The sequence below is a fragment of the Tursiops truncatus genome, chromosome 15, assembly GCF_011762595.2.
Source record: "Tursiops truncatus isolate mTurTru1 chromosome 15, mTurTru1.mat.Y, whole genome shotgun sequence".
Classification (NCBI taxonomy): domain Eukaryota; kingdom Metazoa; phylum Chordata; class Mammalia; order Artiodactyla; family Delphinidae; genus Tursiops; species Tursiops truncatus.
Window position 1 is genome coordinate 3,077,220 of NC_047048.1, and position 20,839 is coordinate 3,098,058.

General features: G+C 54.1%; 1 protein-coding gene across 1 annotated transcript in view; it reads left to right on the top strand.

Annotated features, from left to right (window-relative positions):
* The window catches only part of SDK1 (sidekick cell adhesion molecule 1), an 822,147-nt gene that overhangs the window by 717,915 nt on the left and 83,393 nt on the right, over positions 1 to 20,839 (top strand). The window contains exons 26-28 of the mRNA XM_073791836.1: positions 6,162 to 6,277; positions 7,610 to 7,799; positions 9,874 to 9,972. Of these exons, the coding sequence (XP_073647937.1) occupies positions 6,162 to 6,277; positions 7,610 to 7,799; positions 9,874 to 9,972 (405 nt within the window). The remainder of the gene's footprint in view (positions 1 to 6,161; positions 6,278 to 7,609; positions 7,800 to 9,873; positions 9,973 to 20,839) is intronic.

Genomic DNA, 20,839 nt, shown 5'->3' on the forward strand with positions numbered 1-20,839 from the left:
CCTGACCTCTGCCCAACGAGGGGTGAGAAGAAGGTAGAAAGTCTGAGATGGTGAACTAGCTCCATTGTGACTCAGCTGTTTCCTCAGAGGCTTCCTGAGCCCAGGGTGTGTCCTGTCTTCTCAAGGCTCCACAGGTACAAAAGCAGAGAGGTCACCCTGGAAGCCCGTGTGGGACGCAAGGGCAGCCAGGGGAAGCCAGCACCTCCCAGCAGCTGTTTCCACGCTGGACACCTCAAAATGTAATAAGTACATTTAAATTGATTAAAGACTTTTAGTAGGAAGATGAATAAGTTCTGAGTAACCTTATGTACAGCATAGTGATTATAGAAAGTTGTTAAGAACTGAATCACTGTGTTGTACACCTGGAACCAGTATAATACTGTATGTCAGTTATAATTCAAAAAAAAAAGAGAGAGTCACTAAGAGAGTAGATCTTAAACATTGTCACCACAAAAAAGAAAAATAAACAGTAATTATGTGACCTAATGGAGGCGTTAGCAAATGCTCTGGTGGTAATCATCTCGCAGTGTATGAGATTAAAATGTGCAACATGTTGCATGTTGTACACCCCAGTCTTACACAATGTTATATACAAATCATATCTCAGTAAAGCTGGAAATGAATATTAAAGTATTTAATTATTAAAGGAAAGCATGAACACTTTAAGTAGAGATTATAATGCCATTTTAAACAGTTTTTTTTTTTTTTAGGAAAAACACAGTCATTGAATAAACCACTCTGATTGAGGTAAAAAGTAGGTTAGACACTGATAAAGAGGGAATTACCAAACTGGAAGCTGGAAATGAGTAAAAAAACCCTCAAAATACAGTGCTAAGACATCAAGATTGAAAGTATGATAGAGAGGTTAAGAGACATAAAGAACAGAATGAGAAGGTCCAACATACATTTAATAAGACTCAGAAGAGAAAGGGGGGGGAATGAGAGGGAGGAAATATGTGGAGATTATGGCCGAGAAATTCCAGAACTGATATAAGACATTATGTATCTGACTGAAGTCGTGAATCCTGAACAGAATAAATAAAAATAAGTCTGCACCAAGATGCACTGCACTACACCTGCAAATGCAGAAGCCACAGAGCATCTTAAAGACATCTGGAGCAAAGGCATCTTGCCTACAAAGACCATTGGAAGCCAACTTCTCGAGAACAGGAGAGGCCAGAAGGCAATGGAATGATGGTCTTGAAGGAGCTGAAAGTAAATAACTGTCAACCTCGAATTGTACGCCTGGCTGCACCTTCCAAGGATGTTGTTCAGAAAACAACAAACTACATGTTATGTAAAGATGAAGAAAGTGTCATTCAAAACAGAAAATAATACTTTGGGGTAAGTTTTCAAAGAACAAAGTAAACCAGTGGCAAAACTGCTGCACTGAGACTCTGGTTTTGTAAAAATCCTTCCAGCTGCTGCACGGCCATCTTTCCAGTGGTCAGAGGCCATCGCTCTATGTGTGAACTCACTCCAGTGTTTTCTTCTACCTCTGCTCTCCTCAGACGATCTTGGATCGTCTCTTACGTGGACTCTGAAAAGACTTTGCCGAGCAGTGTCGTTGTCTGAGGTATAGATTTTGTATCCAGAAAAGCACTGTGGGCTCGCTTTCGTCTCGGTTGACAGATGTGTGTGCGTGTGGCCAGAAGAGGACCGCGTGCAGGCCAGCGGGGCTGACTGTGGCCAGGCTCATAGTTCGCTTGCTGAGAAAGCTTCTGATCTCAAGGGAGAACTGTTCCTACAGCTTACACTTTGCTTTGCCAGCTTTCCCGTTCTTTCTTCTTTTGAGGGTTATGGCTTACAGAAAATTATCTTTCGTTTTTAACTGAATGTTTGTTCAGTGAGAAATTTTGGTTCAACGCATATCTCTTGGAGAAGAAGAGAACAATTTTGGTTCAACTTGATAATAGGGTTATTACAACTTGATAATAGGGTTATTGATCTTCATTTCAAGATATGGGTGGTTCAGATTTCAGATTTTTTTTTTTTTTTTGTGATACGCGGGCCTCTCACGGTTGTGGCCTCTCCCATCGCGGAGCACAGGCTCTGGACACGCAGGCTCCGCGGCCATGGCTCACGGGCCCAGCCGCTCCGCGGCATGTGGGATCTTCCCGGACTGGGGCACAAACCCGTGTCCCCTGCATCGGCAGGAGGACTCTCAACCACTGCACCACCGGGGAAGCCCTCAGATATTTTTAATACCAGAAGAGTGGGCTCCTTGGGACCCCTTATGGGCTGTCCTCTCCTCTAGGGAAACTGGTGCTGTCATGTTGGCCCCTCCATCTGGGGCTGGTCCTGGAGGGGTTCAGTACCCCCACCTCCAAATGGAGCTTCCAGAACCTTCTGCTGCAGGAAGCTTCTCACCTCTGCCCACAAGCCCCTCCCAGCTGTGGCAGCTCTGATATCTTGCCTTCCCTAGTGCTGCCGAGGTTGGGCAGGTAGCCTCCCCAGCAGAGAAATCAGCCCCTTCAGATGACTTGTCCTGCCAATCACTGCTCAGCATTGGGCAAAGAGGGTGAAGGGGCTACACGGGCCCACTGGCGGAGTGCTACCACCACCACTGATGAGGACGGAGAGGGGTTGGAGAGAACTGGTGGGGAGAGGAGAGCTGCACTCCCACCTCTGGAACCCAGCGTCACCTCAGTGAAGATAGCCATCCATCAGTGCTTAGAAACAGCACGGTGCGCAGACGCGCTGAAAGCCAGCAGTGGAGGTACCGAGCAGAACGTCTTGAACCACATTTAAATGAGGTTTCCAGTTTTGAAGTGCAGTCAAGCTGGTTTCATGACACCTTACGATATATTATAATATATTATAAGGGTAAATGAGGCCCTAAAAATCAAAGAGACTACATGAGGAGTAGCTGTGAGCTGAGGGGTGGGAAACCCTGTAGAGGAGAGAGAACAACTGAAGGAAAAACGCATTTTAAATGGTATTGTTTTTAATGAAAGGGGAGATTCTAGGATGGTCTCAAAACTCAAGATATCAGGTTGGGAAAGAAGTTGAATCTCCTTCCAGTTAGGTAATGAGTAAGATTTTTTTTTTTCAAATCTTAAAAACATAAATACTTTGTAATTAGATGGCAGAGTTTATCCTGGTGGGACTCGAAGCAGCTGAAATGTTCATCCTGAACACTGCGATTTTCTCTGCCTGTCTTCTCATTAGGAAACCAGCTGTGTTCTAGGCGCCGGGGCTGAGTTGCTGTGATCACAGGGTTGCCCTCACTCTCTGGAGATGTGGATGGCCTGCCAGTAAATGGTTTCACATGTCACTGCATCTTAGGAAATCAGCTATTATTTGTAGATCTACAGTGAGAATTGGGCATTCATGGTTTCAAAGATTAACCCGAAGGAAGCAGTTAAGGATTGAGAGGTTGACCGTTTGTGTTGCTATGACAATGGCTTCTCTCTTCACAGTCAGGGATGGGAGTTTAGAACATAGCACTAGTATCTTGGGCATAGAGTATATTTTCTGCTCTCACCTGATTCTAAATAAAGTCAGGAAATGAAGTTAGGTAAATGGGAGGCGTACCTTCTCTTTGAATGCTAATGACTCCTTTAATTCACAGTTGATTCCAGGTGCCAGCTTATCCCTCAGTTTTTTAGAAAATAAGCATGGGTGTAAACAGTGTCCTGGTAACTGCCTCGGAAGTTACGACACCCGGTGGGGGCCCCCAAGGCACAGAGAGCACAGGTGACGCCGTGGGAGCCACCGCCAGAGGCAGGGGGACACAGGGCGGCATGTGTGGCAAGCATGCTCCCCTTCAGGGGGCTGAGTTAACCGGAAACAGTGAAGATTCTTTTCCTGTGACACTTATCTGCTCAAATAAATTAATATTCTTTTGTTGAATGACTGAATAACGGAATGAATGACTCTCAACTGACATATTTGGGAAGAAAAAATTTTTATCGGCCCAGTGGGCTGACTTGCATCTTCTCTCTCCAGAAATGCCAGGAGGGCCCCTGTGCTTGGGACTAACAGGCACCGACAGTGGCATCTCTGTTTTGTGGGCACTGGCAGCCGGTCTGGTGCCTGAGTTCTGAGGACAGTCAGTCAGTGTAGCAAGTGGACAAAGGGAGGGGGGCCACTGCCTCCTGGGCATCGAGCCAGGGAAGTCGCCCTTTCCCGGGGCTTGCAGCCCTCCCAGGACAGAGGTGGCTGAGCCCAGGTTCAGTGTCCCCCAGAAGCTCGCCCTGTGCGGTGGCAGCCTGTTGCTGGGCCTCCTCTTCTCTCCATCTCAGACCTGCCAGTCGTGGGAACGACCAGGTCAAGCTTGCGACGACGGAGCAGCACCTGTTCCAGGCCCAGCATGAATCCTGGCATGTTTTTCTTAAAGCCTGTGTTCATTTCCTGGGGCTGCAGTAACAAAGGACCCAAACTGTTGGCTTCAAACAACAGATATATGTTCTCTCGTAGTTCTGGAGGCCAGAAGGTGGAGACCGAGGCATCAGCAGAGCCGTACTCCCCCTCTGGAGGGGCCGGGAGGGCCTGTCACAGCCAGCCCCCAGCTTCCAGAAGCTCCTGGGCTGTGGCAGCACAAGCCTAGTCCTGCCAGGGGGTTCTCCCCACGTGCACATCTGTTTCTTCTCATACGGACACCAGTCCTATTGGATTAGGGCCTACACTACCCCTGTGTGACCTCACGTTATTAATTACATCTGTAACAACCCTGTTTCCAAATAAGGTCACGTTCTGGGTAGTGGGGTCAGGACTCCAGCATAGGAGCTTGAGGGGACACAATTCAACCCACAACAGAGACCAAATCACTTCAGTGTAGGAACTCTAGGAATCATAGGTTGGGAGCACTGTCGTCGTGCAAACACACATTACTTTCCGGATTCAGACTAACTGACTAACAGAGTCACCTTCACAGTGTCTGTGCCATGAGGAGGAAGTACTTACGCGTGAGTGAGCGAATGGGTGGATGGGTGAATAGACGAGTGAGCGAATGGATGGGTGAGTGAATGGATGAGCGAGCAAATGGATGGGTGAGCGAATGGATGAGTGAGCGAATGGAAGGATGAGTGAATGGATGAGTGAGCAAATGGATGGATGAGTGAATGGATGGATGGGTGAATGGATGAGTGAGCAAATGGATGGATGAGTGAATGGATGGATGGGTGAATGGATGAGTGAGCAAATGGATGGGTGAGTGAATGGAAGGATGAGTGAATGGTTGAGTGAGCAAATGGTTGAGTGAGTGAATGGATGGATGAGTGAGCAAATGGATGAGTGAGCGAATGGATGGATAAGTGAGTGAATGGATGGATGAGTGAGCGAATGGATGAGTGAGCGAATGGATGGGTGAGCCAATGGATGGGTGAGCCAATGGATGGGTGAGCCAATGGATGGATAAGTGAGTGAATGGATGGGTGAGTGAGCGAATGGATGGATGGGCGAATGGATGAGTGAGCGAATGGATGAGTGAGCCAATGGATGGGTGAGCGAATGGATGAGTGAGCGAATGGATGGGTGAGCGAATGGATGGGTGAGCGAATGGATGGGTGGGTGAGCGAATGGATGGGTGAGTGAGCAAGTGAATGAATCAGTGAGTGAATGAAGGAAAGAGTGAACCAGCCCACAGGGCGGTCCTGGGGGGTGACTGAGAAGACGCCAAAGCCCCGTCACGTGTTATGTACCCATGAGATTCGTGAACTTGACGTGTTCTCCTTTTCGACCGTGGAGGCTCTGGGGGGTGCTGAGAGCTGCCCTTTTCTTGGTGCCTGTTACTCCCAGACAGGGATGTGCACTTGGTAACCCTCCCCTCCCCTCCCCTCCCCTCCCCTCCCCTCTCCACCCACCTGCCCCCCACAAAGTGCCCCGTTTGGAGATGTCAGTAAACTGGTGTATGACGGTGAGGATTTCCGTCTAGGATGAAAGTCACAGTTCTCACAAGTTAATATAAGACTCAGACGAAGCTTGTTTTCTTGCTGGGTGGACTCAGGTAAAATTGAGCTCCTAAATACCCAGGATTTATGGAATTTGTTGCTAATATTAAAGAGATTTACATTTCTGTGCAGGTTTAATCTGATCACTGCAAAATGTTCAGAATACACTGCTGTTTCAAGGACTTGATTATGTGGGTAAAAATGAGACCTTTATTAGTAGAAGCCTTTAGACTTTGGGCGCCAATCTATTTAACTCATTCTCTGCAGTTCCTTCAGCCGCCCCTGAAAACGTGTCAGCCGAGGCCGTCAGCTCCACCCAGATTTTACTGACGTGGGCTTCGGTGCCCGAGCAGGACCAGAATGGGCTCATACTGGGCTACAAGGTATGTGCTCAGGTGACCTTCCTCCGCCCACGCTGTGACGGTGCTGTCACCTGTCTCCCCAAACCCGTGAGCGCACATTTTCCTGCCGATCTGCAGCTCTGGCCTGTCTCCTGATCCCACGTCACTTGTCTCGTCTACCTTCGTCACAGGCTGGAGATGAGGCTTCGGTGTTCCCTCTTCCTGTGGGCCAAGACAAGGCACTAAAAGCTCTGAGCCCGTTTCCTCTCTTGTAAAGTGGGAGGAGTGATGGTAGCTCCCTCCCAGGGCTGGTGTGGGAAGTGGCTTTTTCTGTGAAATGCTAAGGACGTATCATGAGATCCCTGCGCGTGTGTCTGCACGTGTGTCATCAGCGGTGAGGGTTGGACACCTTCCAGCTTCTCTGGAAGGCGTTTCTGGGTTTAGTCTTGTGTGTGTTTACCCAGACCCTTAAAAACCTACTCTGTTTTTGTTCCATCCCCTCCCCCAAGAAGCAGGACAGATCTTCCTGGATTTGGCCACAAGGCCACGCTTGTCTCGTGCACTGCCGCCTTCTCCTCCCCGCTCTCCATCATTTAGATCCTATTCTGTTTCCCCACCTGTTCTCATGCCCTCCCCCGACCCCGGCACCCTGATGGCTCCCTTCTGGCCCCTTTAGACATGGCGACCCCACTGCGTGGGTTCAGTGACCAGCACTCCACTCCAGTGACCAGCACTACCTGGACCCTGGAGAAGAGCGCTCTCCAAGCCCTTTTCAAAGTCCCCCCTGATGAGCCCCTCTTTTACGGCCCTCTGGTCACTGATCTGAGGGACCAGTTCCGAGAGGGTGAGCTGAGGGAATAAGGGGGAGCAGGCGGGCCGTGGAGGGGGCATCTCAGCGTGCTGTGTCTGCAGCGTGGGCAGTAACTAGCCCAGGGGTGGGGCCTCGGGTTCAGGGGGAGAGCACAGGTCCCGTGAGGCAGGAGCCTAATGTCCCAGTAAGCCGGGCACACGAGTGGCTGCTGGCCCCTTGCACGGAAGCAGCACGTCTCTGTGTTCCTAGCGAGCCCTGGTTTCAGTGGCTGCCACTGGGCACCTGAAACCCTGTGAATTACAGCGGGGCGTCTGGCTCTCCCAGTCCGGCCATGGCTGGGGCACATCTCCAGCTGCCTTCCAGTCTGGAGTCCAGCTGCTTCATCTCCATCTTTCCCCCAAAATGCCAGTGGATAGGAATTAGATCCCTAAGCCCTCAACACGGCTGCCCAGGGGGAGGACCCTCAGTTGCCTGGTCCTTGCCGCGTGGTCCAGGCCCGCGAGGCCCCGCCTTGCACACCGTCCTCCTGACACCCCCCCGCCCCCACCGTGTGTCATGCTCAGATCCTGTACCGCGCCAGAGATCTGGATCCTGAGCCCAGGAGCCACGTGGTCCGCGGGAACCACACGCAGTCCGCGCTGCTGGCGGGTCTGGGCAAGTTCGTGCTGTACGAGCTCCGGGTGCTGGCCTTCACCCGCGTCGGGAACGGGGTCCCCAGCTCGCCCCCCATCCTGGAGCGGACCAAAGACGACGGTACGTCGACGGCTTGCCTCTGCCCGTCTCCCAGGTTTGCTGTCGCCATCCAAACCCTTTGGATGGTTGTCATTTTTAACTTACTTTTCAAAACACTCTTTTTTCTTCGTTTCAGCAAAGGAAAACAAAACAAAGTTGTTTTCTGGTCACTGAGCGCTTCTATGGCCAGTTTCAGCCGGAGTGAATGTTCACAGCCTAATTAACAGCCTGAGCACAGTTTCATCGTAGCTCTGCTGTAGGCAGTGCAGTAAAGGCCGGGCAGCTGGGCCAGAAAAACCTAAGGCCTGGTGGTGTTGGCACAAACCTGGCTGAAAACCCCACTGCAGACCCCGTGCCGCAATTCTAGATCCTCTGGGCTTCCCGCTCGCGTTTGCATAGTAAGGGGTCATTAGAGGCCCCACAGAGTGCGGCGTGTGACGGGCTCCCAGGATACCCGGGGTTCGCAGCCTCCGTAACAAGTACATCTTGACGGCATTGTCTAAATCATCAGGAAATACGTTTCTCCACCTTGCAGATGTCAAACACTTAAAGGTTAGCTGCTTTACATGATCTGTGTTAAATAGACCATGATGAATATTCTGGGGGAAAATGCCAGTCTCCCCCCAAAACACCCAGGCTCAGAAGCAGCTGACAGAAGTGAAACACCCATAGATTTTCTTAAGCATCTTTACTGAAGTAATTAAATCAAGCCCCGAACGCACTCTGACCGCTGAGTTGACAACGTTCTCTCCGTGTTCCTGGGAGACACCCGTAGCTGGGCCTCCCCTGGGTCAGAAGAGGGGGCGCCTTGAACCTGGTCCTTCCCTGGGAGCTGGTCTCAGGGCGGCTGGAGTCTGAGAGGGACCGTGTAACCTCAAGGTCATGTCTTTGCAAAACTATATGCTCTGTCGAGGGCCACACACATAAAAAGTAACAGGAGCTTTTAGGAACTGTTCCTCAGACTCGGGCAGTTATCACGGTTTCTTCCCAAAGTATAGGCTGGGGAGAGTCATGGACTGATTTCTCTTTCTCTCTCACAATCCCGATGTAAACGTGTTTCTCCTTCCCCTCATTTCATTGTGATGCAAATGATCAGCCTTGGGGACAGTGAGGGGGCAGAAACCACAGAAGACAGACGTCAGAGTTTCCTATTCGTGAATTGGTCCTGGTGTGTGAGCCCGTGGCCTCCTTCATTCATTTATTTTACCTGAACACAGGGGTCATGACACATGTTTATAATTTAAAATACTGTTCTCAACCTAATAGCTTGAGGCAGAATCCAGCAGCCCTGGAATGACTGTAACGCACGTCGTTTTATGTGTGTATTGATTGCTGCAAGCTCATTGTCTCTTACCTGGGAACCAATCAGTTCTTAAGTTCCAACAAGAAGTTCCCATGCTGGCCACACGCTTGCTCGCCTCTCCATTTAAGTAAATATATTTTACGACGGCCGTGACGCTATTATCCAATGGTGCCGGGATACATAGCTGGTTTTTGAATTACTGCTGCACCAGACCGCACAGAAGCACTATTCCGTGTGTTTGTGGACATCAACTCTTAATTCTGGGATAATGTGGGAGAGGGGTCCTGTGCCTAAGAGAAAAATCATTGATTATAGCCATGTTACTTGGTCAGTAATTGTAACCTCCATTGGGAGGTGGGAGGGACCTTCGGCCACCTTATTTATCTGACACCTGCTTGGTGGATGTCCAGCCCAGGAGAGGAATCAGCTCAGATTGGTGAAATCTCTCCTGTGACTTGACGTACCCTCTACGATGCTGTTTAGCGACTGGGCCGCTAGCTTTAAGTAACACGCTCACAGGACTCACAGCATAGCTCATGAGCACTGCTTACGCCGCTTGGAAAGCAGATGAGCTGGATTCAGAATGAGGCATTTTCTCAAAGTCATTAGGGAGACACACAGAGATTCCAAAAGTCACTTTCCCAGAACTGAGAGTAACTCACCCATGAACGGTGTCATCGGCAGTCATGACTGTCCTCGGCCAGCCCACAGAACCCTCCCCCATGAGGCCCCGTCGTGTACCCACGTGACATCCCAGCGGCGCCTGAGTCACCGGTCTTTTTCTCCCTTCAGCCCCAGGCCCACCCGTGAGGCTTGTGTTCCCAGAGGTGAGACTCACGTCTGTGCGGATCGTGTGGCAGCCACCGGAGGAGCCCAACGGCGTTATTCTGGGTAAGGGAGCGGCAGTGACTAAGGAGATCACAGCTTAGAGACAGATCACAGCTTAGAGGGAGATAACAAACAGATCGATTTCATCTATTTTTATTAGATGTCTAAGAGGTTAAAAAAAAAATCCTGTCTACAGCAGCCTGGCGTCTTCTGAACTGAGAGACTGCAGCCCTCTAACTGTGTCCTGCACTAAGGTTTCTTTGCAGAATGAAATTTACATTTTGTTAGCCCAGAGTTTCGTGTTCGTTCGTGGTTCGTGGCAGTCTGTACTTGACCTTCCGTCCGCTCTGAAATAACCCAGCTATTTTGATGTGTGTTTGGAAAACCACGGGCTTGTTTTTCTTGGAAGATTCACTCCCAGGCTTTGATCCGATGTCCCGGAGACGTCTGTCTTCCGCTGCAGGGCCTGCACCTAACCCTTTGAGGAAGTTTCCCAAGTGAACTGCATGCTTAGGTCTCAGGGAAATGGTTTACTCTGAACTTTTCACTCAGAGCAGCAGCTCTGATAACTTTGATGAAAAGCCTTAATCTGTCCTAGTTTCCTAAAGGCAGCAAATTTTATTTTGAAAAATCATCAGCCCCTTTATTTGTTCGCCCTTTTCCACCAGGACAAATTAAGGGCCTCAGATATGCCAGGCCTCAATGCTCAGAGTGGTAGGTAAGGAGTGGATAAGATGTAGGTGGGCCGTCCTCGCAGGGTAGACACCAGCGACACTACCACGTGGTCGCGATGCGGTAGGGGTTCCAGGAAACGCCCTGCAAGCCACGCCTCCTGGGCCAGGGGGCTCAGTGGGCAGAAGGCATTGTCGGACTTTATCTTGAGGATGAGTGGTAGCAAACCACAACTTGGGTCCGCTAGCCCGCGCCCAGTAAAGCCAATCTACTGACATTGGGTTGCAGTGAAGGAAAGCGCGGCCTTCATTGCAGGGCAACAAGCAAGGCGTCCAGGGCAGCTGGTGCTCAAAACACCCCAACTCCCCGAAGCGTTTCAGCAGAGCATTTTTAAAGGCCAGGCGAGGGAGGGGGGTCGCGGGGTGTGCGATCAGCTCACGCGCAGCTCTCTGAGTGGTTGACGGTGAGGTCACAGGGCAGTGGCACAGGGGTTCACGTGATCAATCCTCAGGCTCCAGTAGGTCTGGGGACTACGTTTCGTGCTCAAGGTCATCGAGTAGTTAATGTCTTCCACGTGCTGGAGGTTTTAGCATCCGTAAAACAGCTCAGGGTAAGGGCATCAGATACTGCTATCTGGGTACCTCAGAGAGGAGCTACAGCAGAGGATGCGGGGAGGGTCCGTGCTGGGAAGGCCCCATAGGGTCCCGCTCGGTTGCATAAGTGGTTTCCAAATCCTTGAATGGAGCGCTGCCTTTTGCCTGTGGGAGCACAGACCTCCCAGAGGGAGACGCGGGCCAGGCCGGGCTGTGAACCACTGGGAAGGCCGTGCTTCGCGTGCAGGAGGGGCCAGAGGCCCAGACCTTTCAAAGTGGGCCTTTAAAGGCCAGGCACGAGGCCCGGTGTAAGCTCCAGACGCAGGCAGCCCTGAGATGCGGTGTTAACCTCCTCACCCACGGCAGACCCCACGTACGCCTGCTTGGGTTATCGGGGATTGACGGCAGGACCATAAACGCGGCTTACAAACAGCAGTAAAATGCACCACTTAGACCTGCTTTTGAGCTGAGGATGATAAGATTTGGTCTAGAAAAGGGTTACACTTAATTGTTTTTAAAAAAATTTGAAAATCTGTGCTGAGGACCTTGAGAAGCGAAGTGACACGATCGGATGTGTCTTTTGGATAATGTCGGGCAGCCGTGAAAAGGGTGAACAGAAAGGCAGATACTTATTGAGTTCTGACTTCATTAAGACGGAGCCTGGGGCTCCCGAGTCATCTGCACAGCAGGCCAGGGGCCCTTCGGCTCCACTCTTTCCTTCTGCAGTTCCTGCAGCCACTTGGCGGTGACGACAGTGTTTCTGAACTAGGGGACCTCTGGAACCGCAGGTTCTTGCTGTTAAAATCACAACAAACAGCCGGAGAAGCCTCTGTTGCCGTGTGCGTTTCAGATCCCGTCCAGCTGAGGAGCCATCGCAGGCCAGTCTCAGGCCCTGGGGCGGCAGTGGTCTGCAGAGCTGGCTGCTACCCTCCAGGTTTCCTGGAGCCCGCACGCCGGCAGGGCCTGCCCCCGACTCAGTGCCCAGCCTACAGCCTTTCCCGGAACAAGCAGGGCGAACACGCAGGGCGAACCGTCTGTTTACCCAGGGCATGCCCCAGCACGCTGTGGAACAGGAAACGTTTCCAGAGCACAAGATGCGAAATTCCACCTGTCACTTCCAGCCCTAGGAGCCTTCCAGAGCGGTGTTGTCTGTGAGGATCGGGGGCCCTGGCTGCTGGGGAAGGAGGCCCCAGGCCCCAGGCCCCCGCCCCCGCCTCTGTTGATAGCCCGGCTCGTCCCGATTCTGGGATCATCTCTGTGCTCTCCTCAGCTTTCCGGGCCGATAAGAATTAGTTCTGACAGCAGGACTCCACGGGGATGTGCAGAAGGCAAGTGTGCCCTTCACGTGGGATTCCCTCTTCGCGCAGACCGCCGTGTGCTCTGGTTTTGTTGCCGTGACTTTGAACTGCTCATCCGAGGGCTTCCCTGCCAACACGGTGAGGCTCTGGCCCCAGCCAGCTCTGAGCCGTGGTACTCGCCTAGTGCTTTGCCAGGAGAGACCCCCTACCCCGGGCCGCTGCTCTTCCTTTGACGGTCACATCAGATGGCGTCTCTGCCTGCGGCTTACCCCCTCGCCCATCCCGACCTGGGCTTGGCTCTTCTCCTCTTTGCTCCCAGAGCACCTGCGCTCACAGTCACAGCACGAATCCTCCGTCCACAGGAGACCGGCGGCTCGCTTTAGAATCGTGCCACCTGCTTTTAAGGGTGTCTTCAACATCAGTTTTTCTGATCATAAAAGCACGTGTACAATGCAGGTAATTTAGACAGCGTTTCACATTCATCCAGTTTAGAACCACAGAAAGTCTGACGATCCCCAGCAGAGAGGAGGATTTGGGGGTGCAGCGTCACACACTCTCGTTGGGAGCGCGACCTGGCACAGCTGTGGTGGGGCGATCCGGGCATGGCTGCACCCCGCACCCCAGGTCTTAACCCTGGAGAAATCCTCACGCCTGTTCACAGGAAGAAACGCACAGGAGATCCACTGCAGGGCTGCTTTAAAGAACAGAAAATTTTAAAAAAGAAAGAACTGGAGACAATCCAAATGTCCATCAATAAGGCAATGAAAAGGTAAATTGCGGGCTATTCATTACCGCAGAAATCACGGAAGCAGTTAAAGTAACGAACAAGACCTACATGTGTCAACATGAATAAGTCTCACAAACATCTGTTGAGTGAAGAAAAGCAAGTTGCAGAAGAATAGATCCAGCTGAAGAATGTCTCTGTACATCTAAGCACTCCACAGACATTACCGTGTATCATTTATGGCCACACGTATATAGTAAAAGTGTAAAAACTTGGCAGGAATTTGCAATAAGTTGAGGATAGGGGTTACCTTTGAGGAAGAGGATCCAATAAGACCACCAGAATAGCTTCAACTTTTTTCTGTCATATTTTCTCTCTTATAAAAATAAAAACAAAAACCATAAAAATTAGGCAAAATCTCAAGATTTGTTCAGTGCGTGATGAATACATGCGTGTGTGATCTATATTATTCCAAGCATTTTTCTGCATGTTTGAAGTACTTTAGAGTACAGCTAAAGTATTAGTTTAGAGTAGCCCCCGCTCACCGCAACTAGAGAAAGCCTGCGCGCAGCAACGAAGACCCAACGCAGCCAAAGATTAGTTAATTAATTAATTAATTTAAAAAGTGACGACGGCCCTCCCCTCTCCTCCCCACCCCGGACCCACAGGGACATGGCCTGGAGTCCCACCACGGGCGCTGGCCGGGCGTCATGTCCGCGGGGACGTCAGGGCAGGTGTGGCACAACAGAGAGTCGCACGCGGCCCAGCCTCTTCGGGCTGCAGAGAGTGTGATGCAGAGACAGGAACCAGGCCCAGAACTGCTCGTCTCTCAGGATGTGGCCCCACGTACACAGCCCTGAGCAGCGGGCCTCATCCTCCCGTGGATCCCCAGGCAGGCACGGTCTGCACGACCTCTCCGGCAGGACCACGGGCTGCCCCCTTTGGGCCTCCCCTGTGTTTTAAACCCTGCGTGGCGGACAGGCTGGGTGGAGGGGGCAACCCCGCAGCCACGTGGCCGGGCGCCGACCTCGGCGAGTGAATTCACACCAGTCACTTAGTCCCTGTGTGCCTGGGCTTCCCCACCCTCCAGGGGGGCGGCATGTCCCTCCCTGGTCGGGCCAGTACGCGGTGCACAGAGAACCCAGAACAGGGCCAGCCTCCCAGCGAGTGCCCGGTCAGCGCCAGCTGGAGCGCTGTGGCCATTCGGTATCTCACCCCTTCTCTGGGGCCGGGGAGTGTTCTGCATCACTGTGTATTTACACGCAGTGTTTACTCCGTACCCACTGTGTTGCACAGCTTCGCTCTCCGCTACCCTGGCGGCTGGAGTGGAGGCTTTATGCTGGAAGGCAGCATGGGGCCAGATCACAGGACTCCCCCGAGGCACTGAGAAGCTTGGGTGTGGATCTGTAGTCCCTGGGGGTCGCTGAAAAATCACAAAACTCCAGATAAGGAGGGGGTCGCACTTTAATCCCTTGACGGTTACAACCGTGGCCAGACAGAGTGAGACAGTGCTCTGTGTCCCTCCAAAGTGGGAGACAGCACACTGGAGCCTCTGTGGCTGCAATGGCGTTGAGGGGTCATTGTAACGAACGCTGTCTTGGGTAACCTGTCACCTGGATATCGTTACAGCCAGCGCACTAAATGGCAGGTGCCGTAGGAAAGACGGGAAAACAGGTTCTAAAGATTCGGACTGGTGTCCACAGGGGACAAAGGAAGACATCTTTCTTCGAGACTCACTTTGCATCCGGGGGCCTTGAATCAGCGTTCCCACTCCGGCGGCGCGGCCTTCTGAGTATATGACCACCTCTGAAGCCAGTGCTTTTGTAATCTGTACCAAAACGTGTTCTTACATTTCCAAAAGAGATTAACAGCGGGAAACGCTGGAGGCGCCTGGAAGGAAAAACACTTGCTTATTTGTGTAAATATTTTACCAGGGAGAGCTGGCGGCATTCAGAGCCTCCCTCTGGGGGGCGCGGTGGGAGACACCGGAGAGTGGCCATTCCGCCCCCCCCCACTTGCCAACTGCTCCACAGTCCCTTAAATGCTGTTACACTCAAGTGATGCATGTGATCTTCAAATCCACGCGGGTTTGCCCTGCCGGACACGCCAGATGCTCCCCTCCACCCGGTTAGAGGTCAGCTTGCCCACGAGGGCTGAACCTTGACCTTTAGCTTGTCACACAAGGGTGTGCGAGGACTCTGCTGGGAAGTAGGGGCTCGACTATGATCCGAGTTCACAAATGCATCGTTTCCTCCACTGTTGCATTTGTCAGCCCCCAGCCCTCGAACGGATAAGCCATAAAACCAGCGAGCCAGCTGGCATCTGGGCTAGGCTGACGCTTGCCCGCAGGGAGACTCAGCTGCTGTGGGTTCCACGAACCAGGAATGGGCGCTGGGGGGGCTGTCACCAGCCACACCCCCCGACAGTGCCTGCAGAGGGGTCGGCAGCACCGGACCCCTCTCGTGGCCTTGGCCTCGAGGCCCCGGGGATGGTCCCCGCACAGGCGACTCTCAGATCGACGCCTTGTGTTTGCCCGGGAAGCATCCAGTCTTGATAAAAGCCTGCCACCCCCTAAAATGTCTACACGATTCTCTCAAAATAAATCTGGGGCCCTTCGACAGCCAGATCATTGAACCGAGGCAGCCGAGACCCCCCGCCGGCCCCCCGCAAAGGCCTCCTGTCCTCAGCGGCACCTCTCAGACTCTCCTGTTTGCGCCTCCCCCGCGCGTGGCCCGGAACCTGTCTCCTGCTTGGAGCCTCGACCTCTTTGGGTCCTGATTTTCTGGATGAGCCACGTCTCCCCATCTCCCGGGCACTTCTGAGCTGCTCAGGCTTCTCTCACCCACGGTTTTCGTCTTCGCCGTGGGGCCCCGCGGCTCGTACGTGGCCTGGCTTCTCCGAATGCCTGTGTCACCGCGGTTCACTGTGACCTTCAGGAGCGGCTGCTCTGGGCGCCTCTCCTCCCGCCGTGGACCCCGCCCCCTGTTCCTTCCTTGCGTGGCTGCGGCCTCTGACCTCACGTCGCTGAGATTCAGCTCGTGTTTCTGAGCTCCCTGGGCCCAGAGTCACATAACGAGCCTCGTCCCGCGAGCGCCATCTTGTTCCTGATGCGCGAGCCCGCGCTCGGCGTTTGCTCCCGGCCGTCTCTGTATAGAAGCCTCTTCCGTTGTTCATCACGTCCGTGTCCAGGTGGGGTGCGGGCATTCATCTTCATCAGCGCACCACGGAACAGGGACAGTAGGGGTGTTGGCTCTCTTTTAGGGCAAATAACAGGAAGATACAAATATATCCCTCGGGCCGAGGAATTTTCTCCCAGTGGCTCCATGTGGGACCTGGATCAGAGAGAACAGCCCAGATTTCACGCAGTTCTCTGGGCAGCCGGGAGCCCTCGGGGCTCAGGCAGAAAGAGCCATTGAATGGGAAGCGTCTCGTGTGGGGCAGAGCCCCGGCCTCTCCACCTGCCCACCCTGCTCGGGAGCTCAGAGCGCATCTCCTGGCAGCCTGGCCTCGGTGACCCACAGCAGGCCTGTGGACTGGGACATCCACTTTGCCGTCCCGCTGCACACCTTACTGTCCTCGTGTCCTGCCTTTACAGCCGGCACAGCGCCCTGGCTGCGGCCGGGCCGAAGGCTGGTCTCCGCAGCCATGGGTGAGCCCGCCTGCTCCTTGCTGCCTGTCTGTCCCCCCCCCTCAGACGTGGCACGGCTTTGGCTCCAGGCCCTGCCGCAGGGGACCTGACCCGCCCCTCGCCTGAGCCCCTCCCTGCACAGGCACCCCAAGGCTCTTCCAGGCACCCCATCTCTTGGGCTGCTTTCTGAAACAACGCGTCCCCTCCAGATGGAACGTCGCCCACGGAGGTTCGCGCTTGAGTCCAGCCTCAGGCCGGGCACCGTGCCTCTCACTGCGTCTAGATGCTCTTCCACAGTCACCCTGAAAATATCCCATTGAGCGGCCAAGGCCAAGTTGTTTTCTATTTTGTCCCCCTTTCCGTGACGTCATCAGGATCCTATCATTTTAGAGCAGGAGGGAGCTCTGTCCTGTCTACTGGGTGCCCCGCGCGCCCGTCCTCGGGTGTGACACGGAGATGCTGTCATGTGGACTGTGGACCACCGCGAGGTCTGCACGTGGCAGGAGTGACGCGCCTGGAGTACAGGGGCCCTGATGAGCAGGGGCTGGTGTTTTTCTTTATTCGTAGCTAGAAACAAAAAGTCGAGAGTTGAAACTTGCCCGAGGTGAGAAAAGCTAGGCGGGGTTAGGACCCGGGTCTCCTGACGACATCCTGCTACGTGGTCAGGGGCTTCTGAGAGACAGACAGACAGACAGACAAGAGACCATCTAGAAGCATACAACATGCCATCCAATGCCAGGATGGTGAGGCCGGCAAGAGACAGGACAGGGAGTGAGCGAGGGACCATGTGAAGGAACCGCCCAGGTGGAGGCGAGGTCAAGGGTCACCCTAGCGTGGTGCTCTGGGGGCGGGGGAGGGCAGAGGTGGAGCCTTTGATGGAGAGCAGACCTGAGCTAGCCCAGGAAGGGGAAGGGAGGGGAGGACCTTCAGGGAGACCGGTTCCCATTTCGTTCCCAAATCCCAGCTCACAAAGATGTGCCTTTGAACAAAATCTGAGTTTCATCCCAGGATTTTTAATTCCAGCGGCAGATAATCTGAGAAGAGATGAAACATCATAAGAATAAAGGATAAAGAAAGCACAGCTGTAATCACGTCCTGTTCCTAAAAGTGTACAAATCCTCTTTGATTCAGGCTTACCGGGTGAAAGGTGATCTGAATTAATGCGGAGTCTTAATCTCTCACACACACGACTCCCCGAAATACGCAGGGACAAGTTAAGGGACCGGACGCTGGCTGGTGGGGGTCGTGAGGGGAGCTCCCAGACGGACGTCGGGGGCCCCCGGGACGCCAAGTGTTATCCACACGGCAGCGGCCGCCCCGGTGTTCCGGCGCCTGGGCGTGCTGGCCGGGTGGTTTCTGCGCCTCCCGCCGTCTCAGCTGTAGGCACGCCGTCTCACACTCTGAAAAAGAAACCTGGTCAGCGCAATCCTACGCAGAAATTCCGTGTGTACGCAGACAGGGCCCGGGTCTCAGACATACATACATTCATCTGTTTTTAACGCAGTTACTTGTTTGTTCTTTGGGGAGGGTTGGTATCTCTTCTTCACTAGGAGTGGTATTCGAATGGCCGTACTCACTCACCCTGGGCCACACCTCCCTCTTGACGTTTTTAAAGTATTGTGTTTGATCATGTTCTTATGGGTGGTCTGTGTCTGCCTGTGCAGTCTTTGTGCTGGATGGTAAAGTTCGGTTTGTCTGTGCAAGATATCTTTCCTTAGTTCCCTGCTTTAGTTCGGGAATGTGCGTGCGATAATGACGTTGGTCAGTTGCTTTCGTACGGGGCACAGACAGACTTTCCTCCGGTGGCCAGGGGGACACAGAGGCCCCCAGTCCCCCGTGAGGCGTGCTGCAGGCTCTGTGGATGAACCACATGCCACGCGGACCACGCGCCCTCGGACAGAGGCTGCCTCCAGGCCGTCTGATCTCCCCCTGTGCCCCTCGAAATCTGCCGAACACGGGCGTCGCTTTTCACCTGCAAATCCTGACAACATAAAAATAATAATACGACACCTAAAAGCCGGCGTAGATGTACTGAGGTTAGAGCTGGTGTAAAAACATGGATTTACGTCACTCTTGTAGCAGTGGGTGAGTTTCAGAAGAGAGCTGGGGCTTGATACATCAAATAACGGAGAGAGAAATGGACCTAAAGTGTAAAGGGCCAGGCCAGGGAAGAATACAAGCAATAATGTAGCTAATCAGGACAGGTGGTGTGACAGACAAGGGGGAGGCGAGCAGAACGGGAGTCTCGTGCTTCCACCACGGTCATGGTGAGGGGCCAGCGGGTGCTGTCGGAAGTCGGAGGACCGAGTTCATCGCATCACCTGGGACTAGCAGGGGTGAGGACCAGAAGGGCCGGGGATTGGAAGGGAAACTGACTCTGACAAAGCAGGTGCCCACCGCAGAGGTGTTAGTGGTGACGCAGAAATGAGCGGGCTGCAGGGAGCGGCACGTTCTCCCAGAGCCGGGAGCGCAGCCCGGACACAAGCTCCCGCACCTTGTGGCTGCCGGGGCACCGTCGTCCCTGGGAGACATGCTCTTCTCGTGGGGCAGGACGCCAAGGGCCCCACTCCCTTTGCTGGGAGCCTGGGGCGGATGCTTTCGCTTCTCGGGACAGTGTGACTCCATGGAGAGTGAAGGCTTTGGAGCTGGACAGACGCAGGGCTCAGGCCAGCTCTGCTGGTGACTTTCTGTGTGACCTCAGGCTGACTGCTTACCTCTCTGAGCTCTGCTGCTCCCTGGCAGGACCACCGGAGGCTCAGGAGGTGCGGACCGTCAGGTGTGCAGCAGGAGGGCGCTGCTGCGGTGGCCACGCTGACCACATTGCCCTCGTTTTCAGGACGCTGGGTGTCCGGGAGTCTCAGAGCTTGGGCTTGGGCTCCCGATGCACCCGAACTCCAGGCACCCCCTCCTCCAGGACCAGGCAGGGGCGAGGGAGGTGCTAGGGGAGGTCCAGGAGGAGAGCCGCCGGTCGTCGGTCAGTGGGTGGGAAAGGACATGTGTCCAGCAGGACACCCCGGGACAGCTGGCCGCCACGGCGGGGAGGATGGCCACTGGAGGCAGAACAGAGCTGTGCGAGCCTGTCCAGGGTCCTGCAGACATGCTGTGACGGTGGTCACTGTGGACAGGGCTGGGCTGCCAGCCCCCGTCTGCGTGGCCATGGTAGTGACCCGCAGTGGTTAGGGGCTGAGCGCTAGGGCACACTCTGCGTCTGACCCCACGGGATCGTCCCCCTGGCCCCCCACGTGGGGGGCACGCTGAGGCTCCTTATGCAGGCGGCAGGTGCCAGGAAGCTTGGCCACTGATGGGGCCAAAGGCTGTGTGAGTGGGAGGACCGAAGGAGCCCAAGGAGATGCCCGAAGGAGCAGAGATGCCCACCCGGGGCAGGGAAGCCACGGAGACGCAAGCTGCTTGAGGCCCCGAGGGCCAGCAGCCCCTCTCCACAGGGGCCGTCACACCCACAGGACGCCCTGCGAAGGCAGAGCTGGGGTCAGCGCTGCTGGCCTGGTCCCCTGAGGGTCCCTGTTGAACTGAGTGGCTTGGCTGTCATTAGCGGTGTGGAGGTCACGGCACCGCCACTTCTGGTCTTAGCGCAGGACTCAGCGGCTGGACCACAGTTGTCTGGGAGCCCGGGAGGCTCGGGCCGGGTCTGCAAGTCCGCTCTGCCTCTTCAGATGCGGGCAGAGGGGCCCCAGCAGGGCCTGGTGGGGGAGGCCTGGTCCTTAATGAAGCCCGATCAACCGTGAACCCTTGATGATCAGGGGACTTTGAGAGACGGTCCGAGCCGGGGGCCTGCCCCAAGCTGATGTACTCCCTTCTGCGTCCTCGACAGTGGGACGAGCTGTTTCAGGGGAGCCCCCGGCTCAGAGCCACAGGGGTGGGGCTTCTGGGAGGGGCGGGAGCGCCGGGCTGGCGGGAGGAAGCGGGGTGTGCAGACAGACAGACACACAGACATGGTCTGAGCACAGGTGTGAGAGCCTCCGGGGCAGCCGGCTCCAGGGAGAAGGGCGTTCCAGGC